General features: G+C 51.5%; 2 protein-coding genes across 5 annotated transcripts in view; one reads left to right on the top strand and one right to left on the bottom strand.

Moving 5' to 3' along the window:
• The first annotated feature begins 1,115 nt into the window (after positions 1 to 1,115).
• CPNE6 (copine VI (neuronal)) lies at positions 1,116 to 8,051 on the top strand. Of its 3 annotated transcripts, none has more exons than XM_008572352.1 (17): positions 1,116 to 1,438; positions 2,860 to 3,031; positions 3,465 to 3,644; positions 4,012 to 4,086; positions 4,251 to 4,325; positions 4,489 to 4,572; positions 4,664 to 4,753; positions 5,113 to 5,217; positions 5,443 to 5,529; positions 5,780 to 5,839; positions 6,093 to 6,226; positions 6,299 to 6,353; positions 6,443 to 6,494; positions 6,839 to 6,972; positions 7,107 to 7,343; positions 7,564 to 7,738; positions 7,857 to 8,051. In XM_008572352.1, the coding sequence occupies exons 2-16, from the start codon at positions 2,864 to 2,866 to the stop codon at positions 7,699 to 7,701; spliced, it is 1,674 nt and encodes a 557-aa protein (XP_008570574.1). In that variant the 5' UTR covers positions 1,116 to 1,438; positions 2,860 to 2,863; the 3' UTR covers positions 7,702 to 7,738; positions 7,857 to 8,051. The 3 variants fall into 3 exon arrangements, with proteins under 3 accessions (XP_008570574.1, XP_008570576.1, XP_008570575.1); XM_008572353.1 differs by lacking the exon at positions 1,116 to 1,438 and adding an exon at positions 2,120 to 2,200; XM_008572354.1 differs by lacking the exon at positions 7,564 to 7,738 and having other exon boundaries at positions 1,331 to 1,438.
• Positions 8,052 to 10,735: 2,684 nt separating this feature from the next.
• Positions 10,736 to 24,537, bottom strand: part of NRL (neural retina leucine zipper) — a 27,319-nt gene continuing 13,517 nt past the window's right edge. The window contains exons 1-3 of one of the 2 annotated variants that reach the window (XM_008572350.1): positions 14,368 to 14,485; positions 12,338 to 12,745; positions 10,736 to 11,483 (exon numbers count right to left, since the gene is read on the bottom strand). In XM_008572350.1, coding sequence (XP_008570572.1) covers positions 11,151 to 11,483; positions 12,338 to 12,718 — 714 coding nt within the window. In that variant the 5' untranslated portion in view covers positions 12,719 to 12,745; positions 14,368 to 14,485 and the 3' untranslated portion in view covers positions 10,736 to 11,150. Of the gene's footprint in view, positions 11,484 to 12,337; positions 12,746 to 14,367; positions 14,486 to 24,537 lie in introns of those variants that run through there. The other variant, XM_008572351.1, reaches the window with a different exon arrangement.

The following is a 24,537-nucleotide window of genomic DNA, read 5'->3' as shown; positions in this document are numbered from 1 at the left end:
CATTGGTGTCCTAACAAATACTACCTCGGCATTCAAGACCCTGCTCAAAAGCCTCTTCCTCTATGAAGCCCTTCCTGCTACCTTTCCCCACTCATCCAAATTAAACTCTCCCTTATTGTGCCCCCAGTGCATCCTGACTGCTCCATAAATTTGCACCTGTCACACTTAATCACATTTGTGTATTGTCTTACCATCTCGCTACCTGTGTGTCTCTCCACCTCCCCAAGAGGCAGGGGCTGTGTCTTAAGCACCTGGCATAGTATCTAGTCCCCAGGAGATGCTCAATAGATGGCTGCTACCTTAAGTATGAGTAGCTTAAGGGGATGGAGGGTGAAGGCGTCATGGTGAATGCTCTTGCATATTCATCCCAGATCACCGTGTGTCCAAATGTCTACATGTGAAGCTTACAGCTCCCCAGGCAATAGCTCACTTCCCCTGGTCCCACCAGGAATGACTAACGTCTTGTTTCCTTAAGATCCGTGCATGGTGTGGCCCCTCCCACAAAGATGTGGCCATATGGGTTGAATCTCTTGGGGTATTGGGTACATCATGGCACCAGGAAGATGCCTCAGGAGTCAGTCCTTCAGCACATGCCCCCATTGTGCAGTCCTGTCTTCAGAGGTTGTGTGACCAGGATGTGAGGGTGTCTGTACTCAAGCAATCACATCCACTTCTTGTATCTCCTTATAAAAAGGTGGATCGGAAACTGGACATTATTCTCAAAGCTAGAGGTTCAGCGTGATACGTGACAATTTTTAAGGAGCACGTGAAGGTCTACATTCTGTTGTATTCCAGACTGGTGTGAGTTTATGTGTATGTGTGACAAGTACAGCCCAGTGTTCTTTTATGTGTGACTGTGAATATCCTTAACAAGTGCAATAATGTTGAAAGTGTTGTGAGACTGGGTGTGTTTCCCAGTGTGTATCAGTGGGACTGTAACTGTCATGGTGTCACAGTGAGTTTATGTACTGGCATCTGTGCGTGTCAAGATATGTGTGAGTTTGTGAGTCGTGGGTGCATGTGTCGCCATCGTTTCTCTGTGTGAACGTGTGTGCACACATACTACTGCAATGTGTGCATCTCTGTGCTTCTGGGTGTGGGTGTGGTGTGAAGGGGAAGATGTGTGTCACTGTGTCTGTGGGGGTCCTGCATCTGAGCCACCCCCAGCTCACCCTCTTCCCCCAGTTCTGTGGCTCCCTCCCAGGAAGTGGCCCTGCCCCTCGCCTCTTCTCCCTCCCAACCAGTCTGTGCGGGGGGAGCTGGTGCTGCGGCCCCCCTCCCCTTCCCTCCGCATCCAGGCCCCATAAATAGCAGCAGAGCTGGAGCCGGAGCCAGATCCAGAGCCAGAGCCGGAGCCGGTGCTAGCAGCTGGAGCAGCAAAGGAGTCAGGGCCAGGGCCAGAGAGCCGGAGAGAGAAGCCCCCTGACTGAGAGCCCAGGTGAGCCCACCCTTTCTCTCTAACCCAGCCCCAGCCCAGCCCAGCCAGCCCAGTCTCCATAACGACATCTCTTTCAGCACCTAGAGAGGTCCCCAGACCTGCCCAATCCCCTTACCACCACATACCCCTGCCTATCTCAGGGGAGCCACAAGAACCGGGAGACTTGTGGCTAGAAGGCAGAGACACCCCAGCCCAGACCCTCCCTCACATATCCAGAAAGGCACACATTGTGGGGAGGTGGGTACCCAGCCAGGGAAGGGTCCCAGTTCTGAGGGAGGCACAGGAACTGTCACACCCTCCTGGAGATGGACACACAATGGGGGATAGGGTGGGGGATATACACAGAAGGTGCGGCACTCAGACAAACCACTGCACACTCACTTGGGGAAGCACAACATGGGATCAGACAGCCTCACCCTGAGATCTGGACTGACACAGATAGACAGAGTGACCAGCCGTGAACGCAGGCTGGTGTACCCCTGCCTGCTGCTGCCTGAGGCTTAGTACCACTGCTTGGGGAGGCTGGCGTGCGTGCATCCCACGGGCAGCAAGGAGGGGGCCGCGGCTCCCCAAAAATCCTGTCGCTAAGAGACAGTGCCAGTGCTGCCAAGAAGTGTGAGAACAGGGGAGGTGGGGAGGGATGTGAGGCTTGTCATAGTGGGAGCCCCTGCCGGGAGCCTGGAGGAGCTTTTAGCAGATCCCTGGTCCTGCCTCTAACTCCCCAAGCCCACCACCCCTCCTCCTTCATCAGCCAGCCAGAAGGTGAGTGGGGGTAAGGAGTGGATAGGGACAGCCCAGCAGGGCATCTTTCAACCTGTCTCCTCCCGCCCGATGCAGACCCCACTCCTGAGGTCTGTTCTCTTCAGAGCTACAGGGGCTGCTCCCTGCCCCACCCCCTTGCCCCAGTCAGCTCTCCTGTGCCAAGACTGAGTGCAGTGCTGGCTCAAACAGTAGCTGGGAAAGAGCAGAAGGTGCTGAAGCAGCAGAAAGCATGGAGCAATCGATGGCCTAGGAGCCAGGACTGCCGGGAACACCCCCCTCAACTCTCCAGCCCTCCCCAGCCCCATCCACACACCCCTAGGCCAGCAGGAATGCCAAAAGAAAAGGGCTCCTGTTCAGAAGTTACAGGCTCAGGTCCTGTGCTAACTCTCCAGCCCTCCCCAGCCCCATCCACACACCCCTAGGCCAGCAGGAATGCCAAAAGAACAGGGCTCCTGTTCAGAAGTTGCAGGCTCAGGTCCTGTGCCCTTCTCTGCTCAGAGATCCAGGGAAGCCAAGTGGAGGGCAGGGGAGGCAGGGGGTCCATGAGACCCCAGGGCCTCAGGGAGGAGGGCAAGGGGTGAGCCCCAGGCCCCCAGAGGCCCCATCCCCTAGCAGGTATTCCATTTCCAGTGTCCAGGCCATCTCCTCTGTCCCCACAGCAACATGTCAGACTCTGAGATGGGATGGGTGCCTGAGCCCCCAACCATGACGCTGGGGGCTTCAAGGGTGGAGCTGCGGGTGTCCTGCCACGGCCTCTTGGACCGAGACACACTCACCAAGCCCCACCCCTGCGTGCTGCTGAAGCTGTACTCTGATGAGCAGTGGGTAGAGGTGAGAGTGTCTCAGGTTTTTCCTTACCTACCTCCTGGGGTAAGCGTTAGAGAAGGGAGGCTGGTTGGGAGCAATGAGAGCTTCGCGGGGAAATGTGAGGACTTGGGGGCCTCTTCTGGGCCATGTGGGTAACCTTGGAGATGGGCATGCCATCATGACAAACATAAACCATTTTATAGTTTCTAAAGCTCACAGTCCCAGAGCGCCCTGAGATTGCCCCAGAGGCAGTGGGATAGCACCCAAAAACCTTATGATAGCCCCAAGGGCTAAGGGTCCAGTGGGTTGCCAGCACCTTGAGCTCAGGCATCAGCCTAGAAGAGGAGGCTAGCTGCTGGGGACGCGGGAGCCCAGGGAGAGCTGACATGACCTGGGCAGTCCAGGGCAGGGAGAAGTAGCCTCGGATCCATGAGGGCCTTTGCCCCTCCTGCTGCAGGTGGAGCGCACGGAGGTGCTTCGCTCCTGTTCCAGCCCTGTCTTCTCTCGGGTGCTGGCCCTCGAATACTTTTTTGAGGAAAAGCAGCCCCTACAGTTCCACGTGTTTGATGCTGAGGATGGAGCCACCAGCCCCCGCAATGACACCTTCCTCGGCTCTACAGAGTGTACCTTGGGCCAGGTCTGCACTTCCACCCACCCCACCCCACTCCCAACAGCTACTGCCTCTGGAAGCCAAAATAAGAGAGAGCATGAGCTCTGGAGCTAGTTTAATCTGGGCTTGGATCCCATCTCTGCCATTTGCTGGCTGTGCAGTCTTGGGCAAGATACTTAATCTCTCTGAGTCTTAGTTTTTCCATGTAATGGGGGGGGCCATAGTACCTCCCTCATAAGGCTGCTGTAGAAACTGAATCCAACTCTAATCTAAGTCAAAGGGCCAGCCGTATGGACACTCAGAGGACACTTATTGTTCCATTCTTCCACCCTCATACCTTAGCCAAGGCAGGTGGGGCTGTCACAACTGAGTCTCCCTCCACCTCCATCCCCAGATTGTGTCACAAACCAAGGTCACTAAGCCATTACTGCTGAAGAATGGGAAGACTGCGGGCAAGTCCACCATCACGGTAGGCAAAGTCACCTGTACTCACCCTTGGGCCAGGCACTCAATGCCCCTGCATGGATATCCACAGTGACATCATGCCCAGGACTGCCACCACCTAAGGAAAGGGCATAGGGTGGCTTTTGGGATGCAGGAAGGGGAGTCCTGCCATTTGTGTCCCCCTTGTAGGTCGTGGCTGAGGAGATATCTGGCACCAATGACTATGTGCAACTCACCTTCAGAGCCCACAAGCTGGACAACAAGGTTGGAACCCCAGAGTCCAGGCCCCTGGACTGGGAGAGCCCTGGGCCTCCCATTCAAGACAAATCCCAGGGGCCCAGACCTGCTCCCCTCTCAGTGTTAGCCCCTCTCCCAACCTCCTTGCAGACCTCACCAGCCTCAGGGGCCCTTTTGCCTGTATCCCCAGGATCTGTTCAGCAAGTCTGACCCTTTCATGGAGATCTATAAGACCAATGGCGACCAGAGTGACCAGCTGGTCTGGAGGACTGAGGTTGGTGCCTGGGGCTATGGGGATGGAGGGAAGGAGGGCAGAGTAGAGAAACCTAGACAGGAGGTGACCATCTACCTGGTGCTTCTCCAAGGTGGTGAAGAACAATCTGAACCCCAGCTGGGAGCCATTCCGCCTGTCCCTGCACTCCCTATGCAGCTGTGATGTTCACCGGCCTCTCAAGGTGAAGCCCCAGAGAAGCAAGCACAGCCCTCTGGGAGCATCCAGCCTGCTGTCTGAGACCTTCCCCCTGAGCGTGGCAAGCCTCCTCCCTCTCCCCCATGTGATAAGGCCTTCCCACTGTGGGATAAATAACAAGTCACCGTTCAACATTAAGCTTTCCACGTGTGTGCCTTTATAAGAGTCCAAAGTCCCTGCCAAGTTGAGCTAAAGAATGAAGTTCAGCAGGTGACCTCTCTGAGCAGGTTTGGACCTAGAGACTGCAAGGCCCCTACCTCCCTGAGTCCCCACCCCTCCTCCACCCCCGGGGACCACTGCAGAGCATCCCTGGCCCTGACCCCACCCTTCCTCCTGCCTTCTCAGTTCCTTGTGTATGACTATGACTCCAGCGGGAAGCATGACTTCATTGGCGAGTTCACCAGCACCTTCCAGGAGATGCAGGAAGGGACGGCAAACCCTGGGCAGGAGGTGCCACAAAGACCCCACCCCACCCCCAGAATCCCACCCAGATCCCTGGGAGAATGCTGAGGGTGACACCGAAGAGACCACTGTAGGTGGTAGGAGGTGGAGAGGGTGGAAAGCACCAGGCTCAGCTAAAGGACCGAGCCATGGGGTTCTTGTTTTGGGAGGCTCTGCTAGAAGGGGGAAAGGGGTCACGTGATGGACTTGTGACCCTGAGCTTGTGGGGCCTAGATGCAGTGGGATTGTATCAATCCCAAGTACCGGGACAAGAAGAAGAATTACAAGAGCTCAGGGACAGTAGTACTGGCCCAGTGCACGGTAAATCCCCATTTCTGCCTTAAGCCCTGCCCCAGCCCCTGCCCCTACCACAGTCTGAAATTCAACCCTTTGCTTGTGTCAAAGACCACTTTCTCTGTTTCTGGGAACTAAGAACCCTTACCCTATCCCACCCCCAACTACAACCTCAAAAACTCTGGCCCCTCCCCACTTTCCCCATAGGAGCCCTACCCATGCTCCCTCCTCAAAAACCCATCCCATCCGCTAACTATATCTCTCCCACTCCCACCAGGTGGAGAAGATACACACCTTCCTGGATTACATCATGGGTGGCTGCCAGATCAGCTTCACGGTAAAGGCCCAGGGGATGAGGGCACAGGCAAGAGGGAGGGGCTAAGTCCATAGTGAACAGGAGCCCAGAATTCCCACTGCCCCTATTTGGGCTTCTCATGAGCATCGGCTTGTACCCCAAACCCCATCCCACGATGAGGCTACCTGTGGGCTTCCTGCAACTCGTCTTAGTCCTCCCTACAGACCCTAGCTCTGGCCTAGCCTGTTTGTTGATGCACATGCCTGCAGTATGAGCCTTTCCCCACCCCCACCAGGTGGCCATTGACTTCACCGCCTCCAATGGGGACCCAAGGGGCAGCCAGTCCCTACACTGCCTCAGCCCCCGACAGCCCAACCACTACCTGCAGGCCCTGCGTGCAGTGGGAGGCATCTGCCAAGACTATGACAGGTAGGAAGTAGGGGGGCGGGCAGGTAGGGAGGCCTTGCCCGATGGGGCCCCACAGCATTTTCTTCTTCCCAGTGATAAGCGGTTCCCAGCTTTTGGCTTTGGGGCTCGAATCCCCCCCAACTTCGAGGTAGGCTGCGTGCGAGGAAGGGAGCAGATGGTGGGAGAGTCAGACAGGAAGAAAAGACAACCCCTCACTGCACTCACCTTACCTCACAGGTGTCCCATGACTTTGCTATCAACTTTGACCCGGAAAACCCTGAATGTGAAGGTAAGAGGGGAGATTCCCACCAGCCCCACCTCCCCCATGCACTAGCTTGATGCACATGCCTGTACACCCATACGGGAACACAGGCTTCATTCCCATGGGCCCAGCTCCCTATCCCTTCCACCCATCCAAGTCCTGTCTTCATTTGCTAAGACTTTCAGCCCTGTAGCCCCGCAACTGCCCACCCAACTCTCCCAGCCCAGGACCATCCAACTCTTCCTCCACTTAGTGAGGAACCTGGGAGGCCAGGCAGTCCTAAGGCCTGAAAGCACCTCATTGCTTTATGGAATGTCAGGGAGGGCTCCCTGCTAATCTCTGCCAGCTGCACCTCTTTTCTTTGCCCACAGAGATCTCAGGGGTCATCACTGCCTACCGTCGTTGCCTGCCCCAGATCCAGCTCTATGGACCCACCAACGTGGCCCCCATCATCAACCGCGTAGCTGGGCCTGCCCAGCGGGAGCAGAGCACTGGCCAAGCCACGGTGAGACACAGCAGGCAACTAGGCACTTCCTCATGTGTCCTTGAGTGGTGCAGGGGCCATGGCCTGGGCTTGGGATGCATATCAACGCCCTTGCACATACAGCTGACGTTTCCTCCACCTCTGCCTGCCCTCAGAAGTACTCGGTACTGCTGGTGCTCACTGACGGTGTGGTGAGCGACATGGCTGAGACCCGCGCTGCCATCGTGCGTGCCTCCCGCCTGCCCATGTCCATCATCATTGTGGGCGTGGGCAATGCCGACTTCTCCGACATGCGGCTACTGGACGGCGATGATGGTCCCTTGCGCTGCCCCCAAGGAGTGCCCGCGGCCCGCGATATCGTCCAGTTCGTGCCCTTCCGAGACTTCAAGGATGTGAGTCCCTGGTGGCTGCCCCACTCCCCCAGCCGAAAGACTCCTCAGCTCCTCATGCCCCCAAATCTATACCCCCAAATCTGACCTGTCCCTCCCACGCGCTTGACGTCCTGCAAAGGATGCTAGAGCCCAGATAGCCACCCCCAAGCCCTGCCCCTCCCTCACCAGACCCAGCCTACCCCACTCTCCTGCCACTAACCACGTCTCCACCCCCCCCCAGGCCGCCCCCTCTGCGCTAGCTAAGTGCGTCCTGGCCGAGGTGCCCCGGCAGGTGGTGGAGTACTATGCCAGCCAGGGCATCAGCCCAGGGGCTCCCAGGCCCTGTACACCGGCCATGACTCCCAGCCCTAGCCCTTGACGGCCACCCACCGGACCAACACTCCCTTAGCCTCTCAGTGAGTCCTGGGGGCCCAAAGGGGTGGGTACTTGGGGTGCAAAGTGGGGCTTGGTGGAGCCCATCTTGGCTGGGTGTAGTGTAGAGGAGGATGCTATGGCTATCCCACCCCCTGCCAGGTGCCTGTCCTGACCCTTGTGACTCGAGTGACCAGTGCCTCTGCCTCTTGGACCAGCTGTGCCCCTGGGTCCTAGAAGTGAGTGGTGGGCCCTGCCCATCTCTCCAAGCCCCACACCCCTCAACCTTGTGGCCCCTCAGTGACTTCCTTCAGTGATCCTGACTTTCTGGCAGTTAATAAAGGGAACCATTCAGCATCTCTGCCTCTACTCATCATGCCTTACATGCCCATTGGGCAGGCCAGAGCACTCGCACACGCACACCATGAGAAATAAGGACCAGCACCTTCCCAAATCCAAGCCAGAGCTCCCTGGGCAGGCTGCTGTCTCTGCAGTCTTACCCCAACTATGTGCCAGTGGGGTCTGAGAGCCCCTACTCTCACCTCCCAACCCCAGGGGGTCCAGGCACCATGGGGCTTAATTGTAGGAAATAGGGGGATAATAAGTGGCTGTCAAGGGGGCAGGCTGATGCCCTCTCACAGCTGTCTTCAGAGAGTCCCCGCTGAGTCCCCCGGGGGCTGAACCTCTGCCCCCACACAGCTGTGGGGCAATCCAAGAGGGGTGGTCAGGGGACGGAAGGAGGGTGGCAGGTCTGCTTGTGAATTGGGAACATAGGGGGGCATCTTGGGCCTGTATAGCCTAGTTTTCCTGGGTGTGTACACATCCCTGACTGAGTGTGGCCTTAATGGTTCAAGAAGTCCAGCTGTGTACTCCTTTTTTTAAAAAAAAGATGACCGGTATGGGGATCTTAACCCTTGACTTGGTGTTGTCAACATCATGCTCTCCCAAGTGAGCTAACCGGCCATCCCTATATAGGGATCCAAACCCATGGCTTTGGTGTTAGCAGCACCACACTCTCCCAAGTGAGCCAGGGGCCAGCCCCCAGCTGTGTACTCTTAATGAAAACATTGGCAACAACAGCAAAGATTATTTAGCATGTGTCAAACTTTGTGCTAAGTGCTTCTTTAAATGCATTTATTCTCACTAGGTAGTTACCATGATTTTTCCCATTTTTCTGACAAAGCTAGTGGGGCTTGATTTTAACTCATCCATGGTCAAAGAAGAACTCGTAGAATTTGAACTTGAGCCCAGGCCCATCTGACTAAAGCACCCACACTCTTTAATCACTACAGTGCAACTTTTGTTTGAGGTATATCCATGTGGCCCAGGTGTATGTATATGTGGCCTAGATGTGTACACAGGTGTCTGTGGATAGGTGTCTCTGCCCTTGTGTGCCATGCAGATAAGAAAGATGAGCAAGAAGAGTAGTGGGTCTGGACCGCAGTTCCAGAGAAGAGGTGAGGATACAGGTGAAATTCAGAGCAAGGGAAGAAGAGCTTGGCTCCTGGTGAGACCCTCCCTGCCCGGGCCCCTTCCTTCAACAATGAGCATGGAAGGGGATGAAGGAGGAGAAGCTAAAAGACCATGAGCCCCTTAGAGAGAAGATCCCGAGCCAAGGAGTATGGCCAGTGGCCAATGATGGGAAAGGGAGAGAAGAGAGAAATTCCAAGGGGGATGAAGAAAGAAATTCCCATTGCAGGCTCCTGAGTGGAGGAGGGATGTGCTGGGCTGGAGGAGGGAACAAGAAGTGTATGGGAAAAGAAAAGACAGCTGGGAAGGGGGTGGACAGAGGGGGCAGAAAGGAAGAGAGACATATGGGAGCCTCTTTGCCCATGCCCGACTGCTTCTCCCATTTATTATGTCCCTTAGAGGACAGATGACAGTGACTGGTGCGGTGGCTGCTCCCAATTCAATGCCTCTACTCTGCCCAGAGTCCCCACTGCCATCCCCTTAAGCTGCTGAACTGAAAGATTGGGTTACCATGGCAACTGTGAGATCTCGCTAGCCACAGGCAGGTCTAGTCAGGCCACAGCTGCTCCTGAGCTTTGTGGTGGTGGGGGTGGGGAGAGGTTCTATCTGGCTGAATGCCCGCCCCTCTACCCCATTTTCATTGGCCTTCCAGAACTGAGATGTGCCACTCAGCTCCAGGTGAAGACTTTCCAGTTTCTCTCTCTCCCACACACAGAAACATAAAACAGTATCCTGAAGTAGGGATAAAGAATGGACACTTCTTAAATTGCAATTAGCTTTAGCCAATAGAATTGGAGTTTCACCTGGACTTCAAGTTTAATTCTCAAAAGCTGCACTCTCTCAGCTCCTTATCATCCTAGGAAAAGTCTCACCTCAGCCCTCAGAGAGGCAGGAGGTGGCAGAGGCACCCTATGCAGGTCTGGAGGCTGAAGAAGCCTGGAGGAAGCAGCAGAGGACCACTGCATGCACTCACAGAGAAGCCATGCTTCCTAACCCGGGCTGCTCATCCACTGCCTAAACACCCTATGCAGGTCTGGAGGCTGAAGAAGCCTGGAGGAAGCAGCAGAGGACCACTGCATGCGCTCACAGAGAAGCCATGCTTCCTAACCCGGGCTGCTCATCCACTGCCTAAGCTACAGCCAGGAAGCTGGAGCAGGAGAGGAGGTCCCTCTGGTGAGGTTATCTTGGGGGCTTCTTGGGCAGAACATTAGGACTGCCACACTGTGGAGATGCCAGAACTGGAAAGGTGTCAAAAGTCATCCAATCCAAATGAGGATCAGCTGAAGTGACTGAAGGCCTGGGAGCAATCGATTTGCTCAAGTTGACAGAGGGATCCTATGGCAGAGCTGGGACTAGCACCCAGATCTTTCCAACTCCTATCCAGGGCTCACTCCTCAGGCCTTTGCTGCTCTGGGCCCTGAAGGACACTGGGTTGGGCAGGGAAAAACCATCTTGGATAGCGTTCCCAGTCTGTTGGGAACGAAATTTTTGCCATTGGGAATTGAAATCTTGAAAATGCAGTAGTCCTAAAATGGGGAGATTACAAGCCTCAGAATGAAAATACAGCGTCATTGCTAATTACAGCCTTAATGCACTACAAGTTGAAAACCTTGAATTAAAAACCAAACTGAGGGGGGAGCTGCACCACTCCCTCACCTCCCATTCACTGTGTCACCCAGCTATCATCCACGCCTCCACCACCCAGTGCCTAGCGCTGGCCCCTGCAGAGCTCTGTGTGCTAGTCACGGGGGTCGAGTTTCCATGCGTGGCCTCCGCGAGGGGAGGGGACCCCTCTCCAGAAAATGACCAGCATCTAAACTCGGACATGCTTTGAGGGTCCAGGAAGTTTGGGGAAACTTGTATGGTCATACAGGGAATGGATGGGACCAGAAGGCGCTGGGTAACGATCAGTGAAAGGTGCAGCCGCCTCCTGTGTGGTGTCCCCCACCCACCCACCTACTCCACTACCCCGCGGCTACGAGCGTCTCAGAGGAAGAGGTGGGCGTGGTCCCCGGACCCGGGACCGCTCGAGGTCAGCCGGTCACAGCGAGCCTTGTAGAGGTCGCGCTCCCGGGCCAGGCGGGCCACCTCGGCTCGCAGGGCGTCCAGCTGGGCAGCCAGGCGAGCGCGCTCGGCCTCCAGCCCGCGCCGCTGCTGTAGCCTCTTGGAGCGACAGGCCTGCGCGTAACCGCGGTTCTTCAGCGTGCGGCGCCGCTGCTTCAGCCGCAGCGCCTCGTCGCGCCCGCAGCCCCGCAGCTGCCGGTTCAGCTCCCGCACAGACATCGAAACCAGAGCCGCGTCCGAAAACCGCTCGGCCAGCTGAGGAGGGACCAAGGAGGAGCAGATTCAGCGCCGGGTCCCACCCGGCTCCACCCAGGACCCGACGCCAGTCTGGCCCCGCCCCGGGAAAGCTCCGCCCCCGGCTCCCGCCTTCACCGCGGTCGCCCTTCTACAGGATCTCAGCGCAGACCCCGCCTCCAGCCCAGACGTGCTCGCGCCCTTCAGGCCGCCCGCGGTGCAGGCCCCGCCTCCCACGCTCAGGGGAGCCAATAGCGCACCTGAACCCCGTACCCCGTCCGTGGTCCTCAGCATCCGGTTCCAGGTCCGGGTGCGTCTGGTGGACGCTCCCACAACGACCCCGCCCCTCCAACGCGCCACGTTTCCCTGTCCTTAAGGCCGCAACCCTGTGACCCTCAGAGGATTTGGATTACATCCTAGTGCCCTCGACACCCCCATCTGTGTCCATAATTAATAGGATGAGTCCTAATCCTTCCTGAGAAGGTTGGGGGCGGGGGAAGCACGAAGTCTTGAAAAGGCTAGGCTCAACCACAGCCTTAACCCTGCTCCACTCCGCACACAACCCTTGCCCTGGTTCCACACACAGAGTGTCTATTTGCCTCCCCGTAGTCGCCTGCTCCCTGACGCTTTTTAATTCTCAGCCCTGCCCCTTTGGGTCCTCTTCTAATCTTATCTTCTTCCTGTTCCTCCCGGTCACCCTATGGTTTCTCTCCATTTCGAGAAAGGGAGAGGAGCTGAATATAGTTTTCTCAAGCTGATTTCTTTCCAGGGCCCTTCTTCCCTTTTCCTGCCTTCTCTTTACACAGTCCCTAACCCTCTCTAGGAACTCTCCTTCCTCTCTTGGGCTGTCTTCACCCAGCTTGCTGTTCACTCACCTGGGCATGCTGGGTTCCTGGCTCCTCTGGGCTCCCTGGGTAGTAAGCGTGGGGCCCCTCAACAGAGCCTGGGCCCTGACCCTGTAGCAGCTCCACAGTCTCTTCGGGACTCAGCCCCAGCGCCTCCCCAGCCCCCAGCTGCTGCTGCAGGGTGGCCAGCCAGTATAGCTCCTCCAGGCCTGCCCGGGGGCCCTCGGTGGCCCCCACCATGCCTGGCTCACTGAAGGTAGGTGAAGGAGGCACTGAGCTGTAGGGTGTGGAGCCCAATGAGGCTGTGGGGAGGCCAGATCGGCCCTCAGAGGGCTCCCGCTTTACCTCAAACTTCATCAAGTCAAAGTCATTGACATATTCCATGGCCAGGGGACTAGGAGGCAGTGCCATTCTGGGGCTGGCTGGGAAGGGGTGCACCTGCAAGAAAAAGAGAGGTCCGGAGCACACGGAGGCTGTCTGCCGTCCCCCTTCACCAAATCCCTCTTCCCCCAAAGCCCTGGAGCCAGAGTTCCGGAAAGCTAAAGTGGTGTAGGCTTGTCCCCCGCAGAGTCATCTCCAGGCTAGGGGTCAATCTTTAAGTTGGCAGGGGCTCCTAACAGGGGACAAGCAGCTGAAGATCTGAAGGGAGAGAAGGACGGCACAGCCTGTCACCCCTCTGGTGCTTCTAGAATCTATGAAAAACAAGAGCAATATGGGAGAGCTCCCCACCCTAGTGCTGGGACACACTGACAAGCTCTGACATCTCAACAGGCATCATTCCATTTTCAAGCAGTTTTTAAATTTGCTTAATTAACTGCGACAAGAGTATGTATATGTTTTAGGACAGTGGGAAAGCAAGTGTGCTATGAATTTTAAGATATAAGGATAACGTGCTGTTATACCTCTCTATCAAAGCACTCAGAATAGTGCCCTGCACATAGAAGACCTTCAATGCACATTTGTTCTATGGATTAATCAATTGATTAATTTCTTTTAAAGGAGCATGAGACCTTCTAAGGAAAAAAGGTCCTAGAACTAGTTCTAGAAAGATCAGGACTGAGCGGCCACCATCTTTCCTCAAGGCCAGTCTCTCTAAGGGGAACCAACCAAGACTGGCTTATTCAGAACCCGCTATGTTGTATGAACTTGACAGATCACCTTCACCTTTCTGACTGCTTTCCCCTTCTGTTCAGTGCGGGCAGTTAGACTTTATAACATTTCCCCAAGAGTGTTCTGCAGAACACTAATACTGAGAAATACCCAAGAAGAGGTAGGTGCTGAGATAATTTTGAGAAATGCTGCCTCGTATCCCCACCTCTTGCAAAGCACAAGAACATATTAACCCGAGAAGACCGTCAGTAAACCATCTGTTCAGCTGCAACACGGAGTGTCCCAAACTTGGTGACATCGTCACCAAGGAAGTCTAGTCTCTGTTATCAACCAAAGAGCGTGTGTTCACCTGAGGAATCTCTGGCTAGGTGACCTCAGAGATCCTTCCCAGCCTGGAAGCACCTAGCTGTAGCCCAGCTCCCAATTCCAACAGCCCTACCCCCAAACCCAGAGGGGGTGAAGCAGGCAATGCTCATCTCCAGGGCTTAGACTTTGGTTCCATCTTGATGCCTCAGCTGAGGTGGCCCTCTTTCCAACAACGTCTCAGTCCCCCAGGCTCTGCCCGGAGGGGTGGGAGGAAGGACAAGGCCTCTCTCTTCCTGTCCCAGGGAAGGGTTGCTGCCCTCTCTGTGGAGCCCCTCACACTTGAGAGGACAGAGGGGATGGAAACAAAGACACAGACTGAAGGAACTGGTCCTTGGCAGAAGGAAATGGTGAGACACTGAGGGAAGTGTCCTGAGAGAATTGGATGTACAGAAAAGAAGTAAGTGGGGAGGGTTGTTTTTCTTTCTGACATGACAGCAGTGAGGGATGCAAGGCAGTCAGAGTGGGAGTGGGGCAGGGTACAGAAGTGTGAAGATTCCTGAAAACAGATGACAGCAGACAGCAGGTGATAGGAGGGGTCTCTAGGTGAGAGGCCTGGCACCCAGGTAAGCCCAGGATATACTCACTTTGGGAATGGCAGAGATGATGTGATCAGTGTCAGAGCCACACAGGCACAGCTTCCCCTGAGACTAGAGGCCCCATGGAGCAGGGCCTGGTGCCTCTGTGCTCAGAACAAGGGGGCTGTGGGCACAGAGCCCAAAGGGCATTTCTTAAAGGGCCAGCTCTCTGAGGTCATCTGTGGTCCTCAGGCCTCCAGCCAATGAAGTAAGGGGATCATTTGCATTATCTCATTGGCCTGGGGGTTGGGGACTGGAGAGGAGAGGAGAAGACAGTATGCCCATTCTCAAAGAAGGAAAGAGGTGTCTTCCCCAACAAAGCTCCTCAATGACTGTTCAACTCACGTGTGCTAGGTTTCCAGTACAGAAAGCCATGTTGGGCCCAACCAACCTCCCTCCATGTGAACACAACCCTCAGCCCTTAGTTCCCCAAAACCTGGAACTGGGAAAGAAAGCCAGACAAGCTCCCAGCGCCTCCACTTCCCAGGCCCTTCAGCCTCTTATCAGTGTCTTCAGGAAGTACAAGCTCTCCTAAACCCACTCTCACCTGGCCTGTTGGGTCTGTTTCCTGCTTTCAAGAATCTTCACATTTCTGCCCCCTGCCCCACCTTCACCCATACTGGCCTTATGCCCCTGATAGCCACTGCATCAAAAAGAAAAGCAATTTTGGGCTGGCCTGTGGCTCACTTGGGAGAGTGTGGTGCTGATAACACCAAAGCCACAGGTTCGGATCCCTATATAGGGATGGCCGGTTAGCTCACTTGGGAGAGCGTGGTGCTGACAACACCAAGTCAAAGGTTAAGATTCCCTTACCGGTCACCTTTTAAAAGAAAAAAAAGAAAAAGAAAAGCAATTTTCTCCAGGGGAAGCTCCAGGACTTAGCCATCCGATCCTCAGACATATCCACTCTTGCTGACCCAGCCCCACAACAGGCAGCTGAAAGAGAAGAGAGACCAGGGAACCCTAGTCCTTCCTTCAGGACTACCAAAGAACACTGAAATCTCATCACCACGAGACCACTGGAGACACTTTTGTATCTGCCCTCACCTGCCCTTGCTTCCTCTCACATTTTCCCTGTCTCTGCCCTCTCTCCTCTTCTTTCACTCATTCTGGTTCCCAGATGGCTGGGGGGTGACCTACATTTTCAGCCTAATCCCCTAACACCTCTTAGAGCTATCATCCCCAAGTAGGAGTTGGAAGAGGGATACTAGGAATTAGCCAAGGAGATGTTTAAACCTGTCCGAAGCTGTTTAAATAGGGTCTGCACTAGAATAGAACTCCAGGAATTAAAGTTTTTTCTACTTCTGAGGACACCCAAACACTCCCATGGGGTTAATACATCCTCTTTCCCAACCCAGAGAGAGACCGGTGTGTTTGTCAGCCCCAGGGGTCATCAGTAATAAAAATTTAGCCTGGTCCCAGCCTTAGGTGTTGGGGAAGAGATGGTAAATGCAGATTATCCAAGACAGTGGTTCTCACATGTGGTGCCCAGACTGGCAGCAGCAGCAGCAGCACCTAAGAAGTTGTTAGAAATACGGATTCTCTGGTCTCCCCTCAAACCTACTGAATCAGAAACTCTGGAAATGGGGCCCAGATATCTGTATTTTAACAAGCCCTCCAGGCATTTCTGGTGTACACTAAAGTTTGAAAACCTGGGACTGGGAAAGAGGGCCAGACAAGTTCCCAACACCCCCACCTTCCAAGGCCCTGAAGCTTATAAGTGTCTCCAGAATGCCTACAGTCAACCCATCTTCCCCTGGGGTGTGAGTGTGCGTGTTGTCTCCAACCATACTCTCTCCACACACAGATTAGAAGACCTAGGTCAGACAACATCACTCTCTTCCCACACCTGGTCATATGTTTATCGAGCAGAGCCCATAGTTGTCATTCTAGTAGAAAGCCTTATCTGTGTGATTGCTTGGATCTACTGCTGTTTTCTCAGAAAAACCAAAAGCCAAGGCCTAGAAACCAGCCACAAAATGGGAATGGGGATCATGGAGACAGAGAACCCCAAACACATGCCCATGGAATGTAGCTCTATGGTGGACACACAGGAAAGAGACCGTAGAATGTCCTTGGATGAAGAAGGAAATGTTGCATCCAGCCCCTTTCTCATGCCTGCTCTGGCCTTGCCAGACATTTACCCCCACCCAGCAGCTGTCAGTTCTGCACTGATCCTCTTGTTTACTGGAGGGCTCAGAGGAGAGGTGGGAGGGCTAAGCTGCTAATGAGTTAAGGAAGTCAGACTAAACAAGCTCAGGTAAGTTGAGCCGCTCAGGGCTCAGACCAGGCACCTCTAACCAGGGAAAGGAGTCCAGGGAGTGAGGGCTGAGCTCAGGCTGGGCCAGAGGAAAGGACCAAGGGCACAGAGAGGAGAAGTTCCTGTAGCCTGCTATAGCCTGCAGCAGCATGAGGGGACTCAGAAGGCAGAGGGGCAATAGGAGGCTGGGAAAGGGATACTGAGACTGACTGGCTCAAGGACATCTGGGGACAGGGAAACAGGGGTGAAAAGATGACGTCAGGGTGGACTCCAAGAACGACAGCACAGAGGAAGGGAGGCAGGAAGACAAAGGAGGCAGCGGGTGAGGACCTGGGGTAGAGGGCAGAACATATCAGCAGCTCCGCACGGAAACAGAGAGGTGCAGGCACATGGAAGAGATGAGCGAAGGGCCACGGGGAACTAAAAGGATGAGACACAGGCTTCCAGGAGGGGACCAAGAAGGGAATGAGGGACAACAGGAGAGGTGGGTAGGGGTAAGGGACTAGAAGAGCCAAAGTGGCAGAAGAAAGGGACACAGGGGAGTAAGATTGGGACCAAGAACTAAAAACAACAACAGGGGAAAAGACAGGCCACAGAAGAAGAGCAATGGCAAAAAGATATGGGCAGAGGGATGCAGACCATGGGGAAGGAGGGCCAGACAGGCAAAGGGCTTGGAGGAGTAGGATAGGAAATGAAGAGGAAGGGGAAGAGATGAGACAGATTCAGCATTCCAGGATGCACCCCTACCTCCTCTGTCCTGAGCCCCATTTTTGGAACCCTGCAAGAGCTGTTCTTGTTCCTAGTTCTCCCTCTTGGAATCTAGATCTTCAGTATAGATACAAATCCTCAAACCTCTTCCTAGTGTACCTTCTACATTCATTTGACAAATATTTATTAAACACCTATTCTGAAAATAAATAAATAAACACCTATTCTGCACCAGGCACTAGGCATAGGGATACCTCAGTAACTTAGACTGACACTGGCCCTGTTTTCATGGAGCCTACAAAACTGATGAAACAGAAAAACATCAAATCATTGCCCTTAGGCCCAGGCAAGAGTGGCCCCTGCCCTGGGCCCTGTGCTTTAGGAGGTTCCATTCTGGCCCTCCTCTGGCTGTGTCCTACCCCATGAGGTGAGAAATCCAACCCTTCTTCATCTATATTCCAATCCCTCAGGACCGCCCTCCAGGTATCTAGGAATTCCCTGCCCAAAGGGCCCAAGCCTACTTCTAGGGCCCACATGGACCTCTTCCCTAGGTTTGCCCTCCCATGGCTGGACTTCACTACTGGTACACACATCCCCAGGTCCAAAGTGTGGCCAACATGTGGCTGCTTGCAGGAAGCTGCAGATAGATTTGGGATGGCAGATGGGATGGCTACATGCTTATACCCAAGGCCTCACACAGTCCAAGATGGGGTCAGGGTGGGAAGAGAAGCGGGCCCACCTCCTGAAAACTGCCTCTCCCCACACCACCATGTGCTGGTACAGAATCCTGAGAATTCCAAATAAAATCCAAATTTGAACGTAGCTGTTGGGAAAATAGAATAATTTAATCAGGCTCCCTCACCTTATGGATGGTTGGGGGTGATGCAGCTCATTCTTTGTAAGCAAATTGTGTGTTTGTGGGTGGAGTTAGTGCACATGTGCAGTGCCGTGGCTTGGCTGGTGACTGCCTCGGGCGTCTGCCACACTCGGCCATGCTCTCCAACCTATGGCTTCCAAGGACCTTTTGGCCAGTTACCTAGTTCATAGACCTGCATGTGAGGGGTCTGGGGACCCAGCCTCGTGTGTGAAGGGTTTGTGACCCAGTCTGGAGAATGGGCTCAAGGGGTCTGTGAGCTCCAGGCTCAGCCCTAGCTCAACAGTTGGCCCAGTTGGCAGGATTACAGGAAAGTAAAAGAGCTTCACAACTGGCATAGTCGGCAGGATCCTGAGCAGGTACAGGAGCCAAAAGCCCTTGGAAGAAGGAGAAAATGTGGCTACTTCTGAGTATGCTCTGCCCTATGGCCACATTCCTGTTGACTGGGATCTGGTTGCTGCACACTGTACTTCAAGGCAGCATAGACCAGGTACTACAATGCAAAACACCTTGGGAGGGGGAAGAAATGTGGCTGTCCTTGAGCCCGTGGTGCCTGGTGGCCACTTTTCTGCTGACCAGAACCTGGCTACTGCTCACAATGCTGCAAACTAATCAAGACTTGCGGCAGAAAGCAGAGTTTTTGGAAGTGCGGATAAGTGTCCTGGAGGATGACGTGCAGCAACTGGCCATTCCTGCCTCTCACACCAGGGAAGACGACCAACCCAGTGGTGAGTTGGGGGAAACCATGCATCTCCAGGCACTACCTATTGTGCACAAGAAAATGAAGCATGAGCAGCCTATGGGACCAGACGGACAACCAGTGGGTGGTCCACAGGCGACCCAGTTCACCACCTATGTCCCGTATACCCAGGTTGAACTAGTTGACTTGGGAAGACAGTTCAGGCAGAAACATAGGGAGACCCTGGCTGTTTGGCTGTTGTGGTTATGGGACCTAGGGGTGGATAGTGTAGTATGCTCTGGGGAGAAGGTGGAGAAGTTGGCCTCCATTACCATGCACCCATCCCTGAGGCAGTGGCTGCAGAAAGCCGCAGATATGCACAAGGATGAGGTAATCACTCCTTGATGGACTGGATGAATGCAGCTGCCTGAACCATGTGGGCAAATGCTGGAGAACTGCCCAAGATTGTTAGTAAATGGCAAATGTATGCTGAGGTGGTCCAAATCATTCGGGAGTTGGGGATGTGGCAGTCCCCCCTGTTTCCATGTTTAATCTGAACACTCATGGTTCAGATGATGAAAAGTTTACAGGCAGCATGAGAGACATAGTGCTGCAGAATGCCCTATCAATGTCTTTGGGTCACTGATGGCCATACTGGCCCCATACATTGGTCATCCTATACATGAGGTAATGACCATGATATTCGGCTTGGGTGAAGTAGAGGATAGAAGACAAGCAAAAAGGGTCCAAAAAGTGGCTAAGACCAAATCCCCAAGAAATACTCGGGATTTTATCCCAAAGGGACCAAGCAAGACTAGCTGTAAGCAGATGTGGCTTGACTTGCTTGAAGCAGGGGTTGATAAAAAGAAAATTGACCGGCAGCCAAATGCAGTCCTGTTTGCCTTGTGGCAGCAATTGTGTCCTGAATAGCCTTTTACCAAACGTCCAGAAACAAGAAGCAAGTTACACTCAGTGAATTTAAAAGATTTTTTGGTTGCTCCCAAGGAGGCAGATGAACTGTTCCATTTCAATTAGGGAGCAAGCCAAGGTGCTTATCTTTTGGGGACAGGCGAGGACTGGTGGCCTCATGTTGAATTGGCACTATATTGGTTGAGGACAGATGTGCAGTGTGTTTTTGGCATTGGTGGGTACAGGTGCAGAATGTAGCCTGATATATGGCAATCCAGATAAATTTCCAGGGGCCAGAGTTCATACTGATGGCTATGGAGGACATACTACTGAGGTCAAAGCTGTGTCATTGCCACTGGGCATAGGAAGATTACCTCCTCATGTATATACTGTATATATATCCCCTGTAGCTGAATATATCTTGGGTATGGATGTACTTTATGGTTTGCACCTGCAAACAAGAGTTGGAGAGTTTTGGCTGCAAATATGGACAGTAAAGCCTGTGTTATGAGGATATGCTAAACATGACCCACAGGTGTTACCCAAGCCAAGATGTGTAGTTAATGTAAAGCAGTATTGCCTACCAGGAGGACACACAGAGATAGGTGCCACTATATTGGAATTAGAGAAAGTTGGCATTATTTGCCCGGCTCATAGCCCATTTAATGCTCCATTATGGCCAGTGAAAAAGCGTGATGGTATCTGGAGAATGACTGTAGACTATCAAGAACCGAACAAAGTAGTGCATCCTTTGCATGCAGCTGTGCCTTTGGTTAACAACTTGATGGATCAGCTGATGACTCAGCTGGGGACTTATCATTATGTACTGGACCTTGCAAATGCTTTTTTCTCTGTTCCAATCTTGGCTGATAGCCAAGATCAGTTCACTTTCAAGTGGGAAGGAAGACAGTGGACCTTTCAAGTATTGCCCCAAGGTTATCTGCATGGCCCAATCATCTGTCATAGTTTAGTGGCTGGGGACCTAGCCAGGTGGACAAAGCCCAGCACAGATACAATGTTTCACTACATTGATGATGTCTTACTAACCTCTGATTCTCTTTCGGATTTAACCCAGGCAGCTCCAATCCTCCTAAGTCATTTGGAACAATGTGGGTGGGCTGTGAATACAGCCAAAGTGCTAGGGCCCGGGCTGTCAGTCAAATTCCTAGGAGTAGCCTGGTTGGGTAAGATGAGGGTCGTCCCAGAAGCTATTCAGATAATGTATTGGTACCCTTTTTTCTCTATTCCAATCTTGGCTGATAGCCAAGATCAGTTCACTTTCAAGTGGGAAGGAAGACAGTGGACCTTTCAAGTATTGCCCCAAGGTTATCTGCATGGCCCAATCATCTGTCATAGTTTAGTGGCTGGGGACCTAGCCAGGTGGACAAAGCCCAGCACAGATACAACGTTTCACTACATTGATGATGTCTTACTAACCTCTGATTCTCTTTCGGATTTAACCCAGGCAGCTCCAATCCTCCTAAGTCATTTGGAACAATGTGGGTGGGCTGTGAATACAGCCAAAGTGCTAGGGCCCGGGCTGTCAGTCAAATTCCTAGGAGTAGCCTGGTTGGGTAAGATGAGGGTCGTCCCAGAAGCTATTCAGATAATGTATTGGTACCAATAACCCTTCTTTTTGCCCATAGTGTTCTGGCTGCAGGCACTACACCAGAGTCACATGATCAATGTGTCAGTCTACTGAAATATGCATTGAACTTCCCATCAGTATGACTGCAGGATTCTAATGGAGGATCACACCAATGGTGACTACTAACTGGACATGTGCGGCTAATAGTTAAAAGGACAGAACTACAAGCCTTAAGGCATATTGAACGTATTGAACGTATAATAGGTTATGTAAATGTAAGAGTCATTTATCTTCGTTAAGAGAACATTGTGGAAGATTCTGAAACACATAGATTATATGGTGAAGGACCCTGAAAGGGTGGATTGTTGGGAAAATAGAATAGTTTAATCAGGCCCCCTTGCCTTAGGTCTGGTTCAGGGTGGTGCGGCACATTCTTTGTAAACGAGTTGTGTGTGGGAGGAGTTAGTGCATATGTGCAGCACGGTGACTTGGCTGGTGTTAACTGCCTCAGGTGTCCACCCTGTGTGGTCATGCTCTTGAACCTACGGCTTCCAAAGACCTTTTTGCCAGTTACCTAGCTCATAAACCTGCGTGTGAGGTCTGGTGACCCAGCCTGGCATGTGAAGAGTTTGTGAACCAGTCTGTGAATGGGCTTGAGGGATCTGTAAGCTTCAGACCCAGACCTAACTTGACAATTGGCCCAGTCAGCAGGATTACGGGCAGGTAAAAGAGCTCAACAAATGTGTATTCCGTTTCTCTGTGACAGAGTGGAATTTACAATAGGGACATGCTGAAATGATCTCAAGTTATAAAATTAGGAAATTGGAGAGAGGTGAGACAAGGGAAAGAAAACTCAGGATGACCTTGAATTCATGCCACTAAATAGTCTTCATAAGAAGCAAGGCTTTGAACACTTTTTGTTACATGGTTGCTTGAATGGGTATCTGCCAGTCCACAGTACTGACAAAAAATTTCTTGCCGATTATGAGTGATTAGAGATTTGTCACATCACCAGAACTCCAACTAAGTAAGAAAGACTTGATAGGAAAAACAACTTCAACGTCATTTCTAAAGCTTTAGAAATTTATATGTGATTTTTCGTAAATATTAATCTTATTCTATCATTCCATTTTCCCTATTACTTATAAAGGTTTTGAATAACACATTTATTTGAAATAAGTTATCACTTTCTCTCTACTCAGATCCCTTGATCCTCCTTGGTCCTTCCTAATTGACATTCTCATTATTCACTTTCAGACACTTGTTTATCCACTATTCCCCAACTCACTTCCTGTTTATAGATTGTACCAAGTTTTAGAGGCTAGAGTGCTTTGAAAGTAATGACTGATTACGCTGACATTCCTGGAAACAATACTGAGTATGCCAGTCACTGTTCTGTAAACTTGTTTACCCTTTAGGGAGAAATATTTGATCTTATCATTTCCTGAAATTTATCTCTTTTTAATTTACAAATGATTACAAATAGCTAAGCTTCTACTTCAGGGATTTGATGATGTCTCTCTCTGCTTAGGAATAGAAACCTACTCTTTGATTTTTTATCTTTTTTCCCATCAGCAGAACAGTCTACTTTTACTGAAGTAAATCTGACACATTAGCAGAAGATTGATTTAACTCATTTAGCAAATTCAGTGAAACTACAATTTGCCTTTTACTGTTTGTGATTTCATTCCACGTTTTTAAAACCTGTTTCCTAAAAAGTAAGGGAAAGAAAAAAGAAGGAAAATAGTAATATTTTAAAACAGAAACTGAACATTTGTGCCATCTTGTTCATGACTTTTTAAAGTTGCGTATTAAACTCATTATTATACTAATTGTTAGTTTTATGTGCTTATAAAAATTATATCAAATTCTATATATTTTAAATGTTTTTGCCCTCAGTTTTTCTCATTTCAGATGTTATAATACTATTGTGATTTTTAAAATAACAATTTTTGATTTACCTTTCATAAGAGTAAGAATGTTAAATGTTTTAAAGTACTATTTCTATTGATTATATTGATGAAAAAGGGAATTTGCTCTGATTCCCAGAGGGCTTGAACTTTTTCTTAAGTATGCTGGACTACTGCAAGGGTTTTGAGTTCTCAGGAAAATCCTATGATTGGACTGTTAATTACTATGTGTTTAAAATGACTGGAGTCAATCTAATCAATCAAGCAGCAATATATTATCGTTCAAATAGAATATGTTTAAAAGCTAGTGCTGTTCATTTGAGATATTTTTAGATTTTATTTCAGTAGTTTACAATCCTATGTAGAGTTCTATCATATCCAAATACTGTTAAGGGGCATGTCCATTTCTTCCAAAACAAAAGTGGCTCATTTTTATGATAAATATTATAATAATAGGTGTGTTGGAGCTAGTCACACCAACTTGCCAGTATTAATAGTATGCATTTTCTGCTAACTCTGCATTCAGTAACATTCAGTAACCAGTAGCTTGGAATTGGCCCTGATGGGAGTATTTACACCACAGAAATTGGCAGACACTACAAATAGGAGCTTTTGTTTTTTAGGAGCAATGTGTTAAATATTTATGCTGCTGATATAAGCTCAAAACTGAAATAAATATATAAAACAAGCGTGTATAATGAAGAATGTAAAGCTTCCCCCAAATCTCATCACCTAGGGATTATCTCTTTTTTAGTGTAATATAACTCTCTGTATAGTGATATAGTAAAAATTTGTGTTAAAGGGAAATAAACAACAAAAAACCAAATTCCAATAAAATAACTCATTCAGACAGAGAGCAGATGGCATTACCCAGAATTCTAATATGGCCTCCAAGATTTCCCCTTCCTGACTTATATACTCTTTATAACCCCCTCAACTTGATTACAGTAGGTACCAGTGAATATGCTGAGATATCACTCTCATAATTAGGTTAATAATCAGTTGAGTTTGAGTTAATCCAAAGAGAGATTATCCTTGTGGGCTGAAACTCATTAGGTGAGCCTTTTTAAAGAAGGTGATGTATCAGGGGGAAGCTCTCCTGCTGGCCTGGAAGAAAGCAAACAATCATGTTGTGAACTGCCTTTGGAGTGAGCCACCTAGCTCAGAACTTAGGTGTCCCCTAAACTGAGTTGTTGGCTAGTAGTGATCCCCAGCCAATTACCAGCAAAGCAAAACAAAACAAAACAAAAA

The sequence above is a fragment of the Galeopterus variegatus genome, unplaced genomic scaffold (assembly GCF_000696425.1).
Source record: "Galeopterus variegatus unplaced genomic scaffold, G_variegatus-3.0.2 Scaffold774, whole genome shotgun sequence".
NCBI lineage: Eukaryota > Metazoa > Chordata > Mammalia > Dermoptera > Cynocephalidae > Galeopterus > Galeopterus variegatus.
Note: the sequence above shows the minus strand (reverse complement) of the source record. Positions and strands in the feature narration are given on the sequence as shown.

Bases quoted from the DNA above. Each gene is read 5' to 3' on its own strand.
- CPNE6 (XM_008572352.1), top strand. From the start codon at position 2,864: ATGTCAGACTCTGAGATGGGATGGGTGCCTGAGCCCCCAACCATGACG. The intron at 6,354-6,442 runs GTAGGCTGCGTG...CTTACCTCACAG, and splicing joins GAATCCCCCCCAACTTCGAG to GTGTCCCATGACTTTGCTAT. The intron at 6,495-6,838 runs GTAAGAGGGGAG...CTTTGCCCACAG, and splicing joins GGAAAACCCTGAATGTGAAG to AGATCTCAGGGGTCATCACT.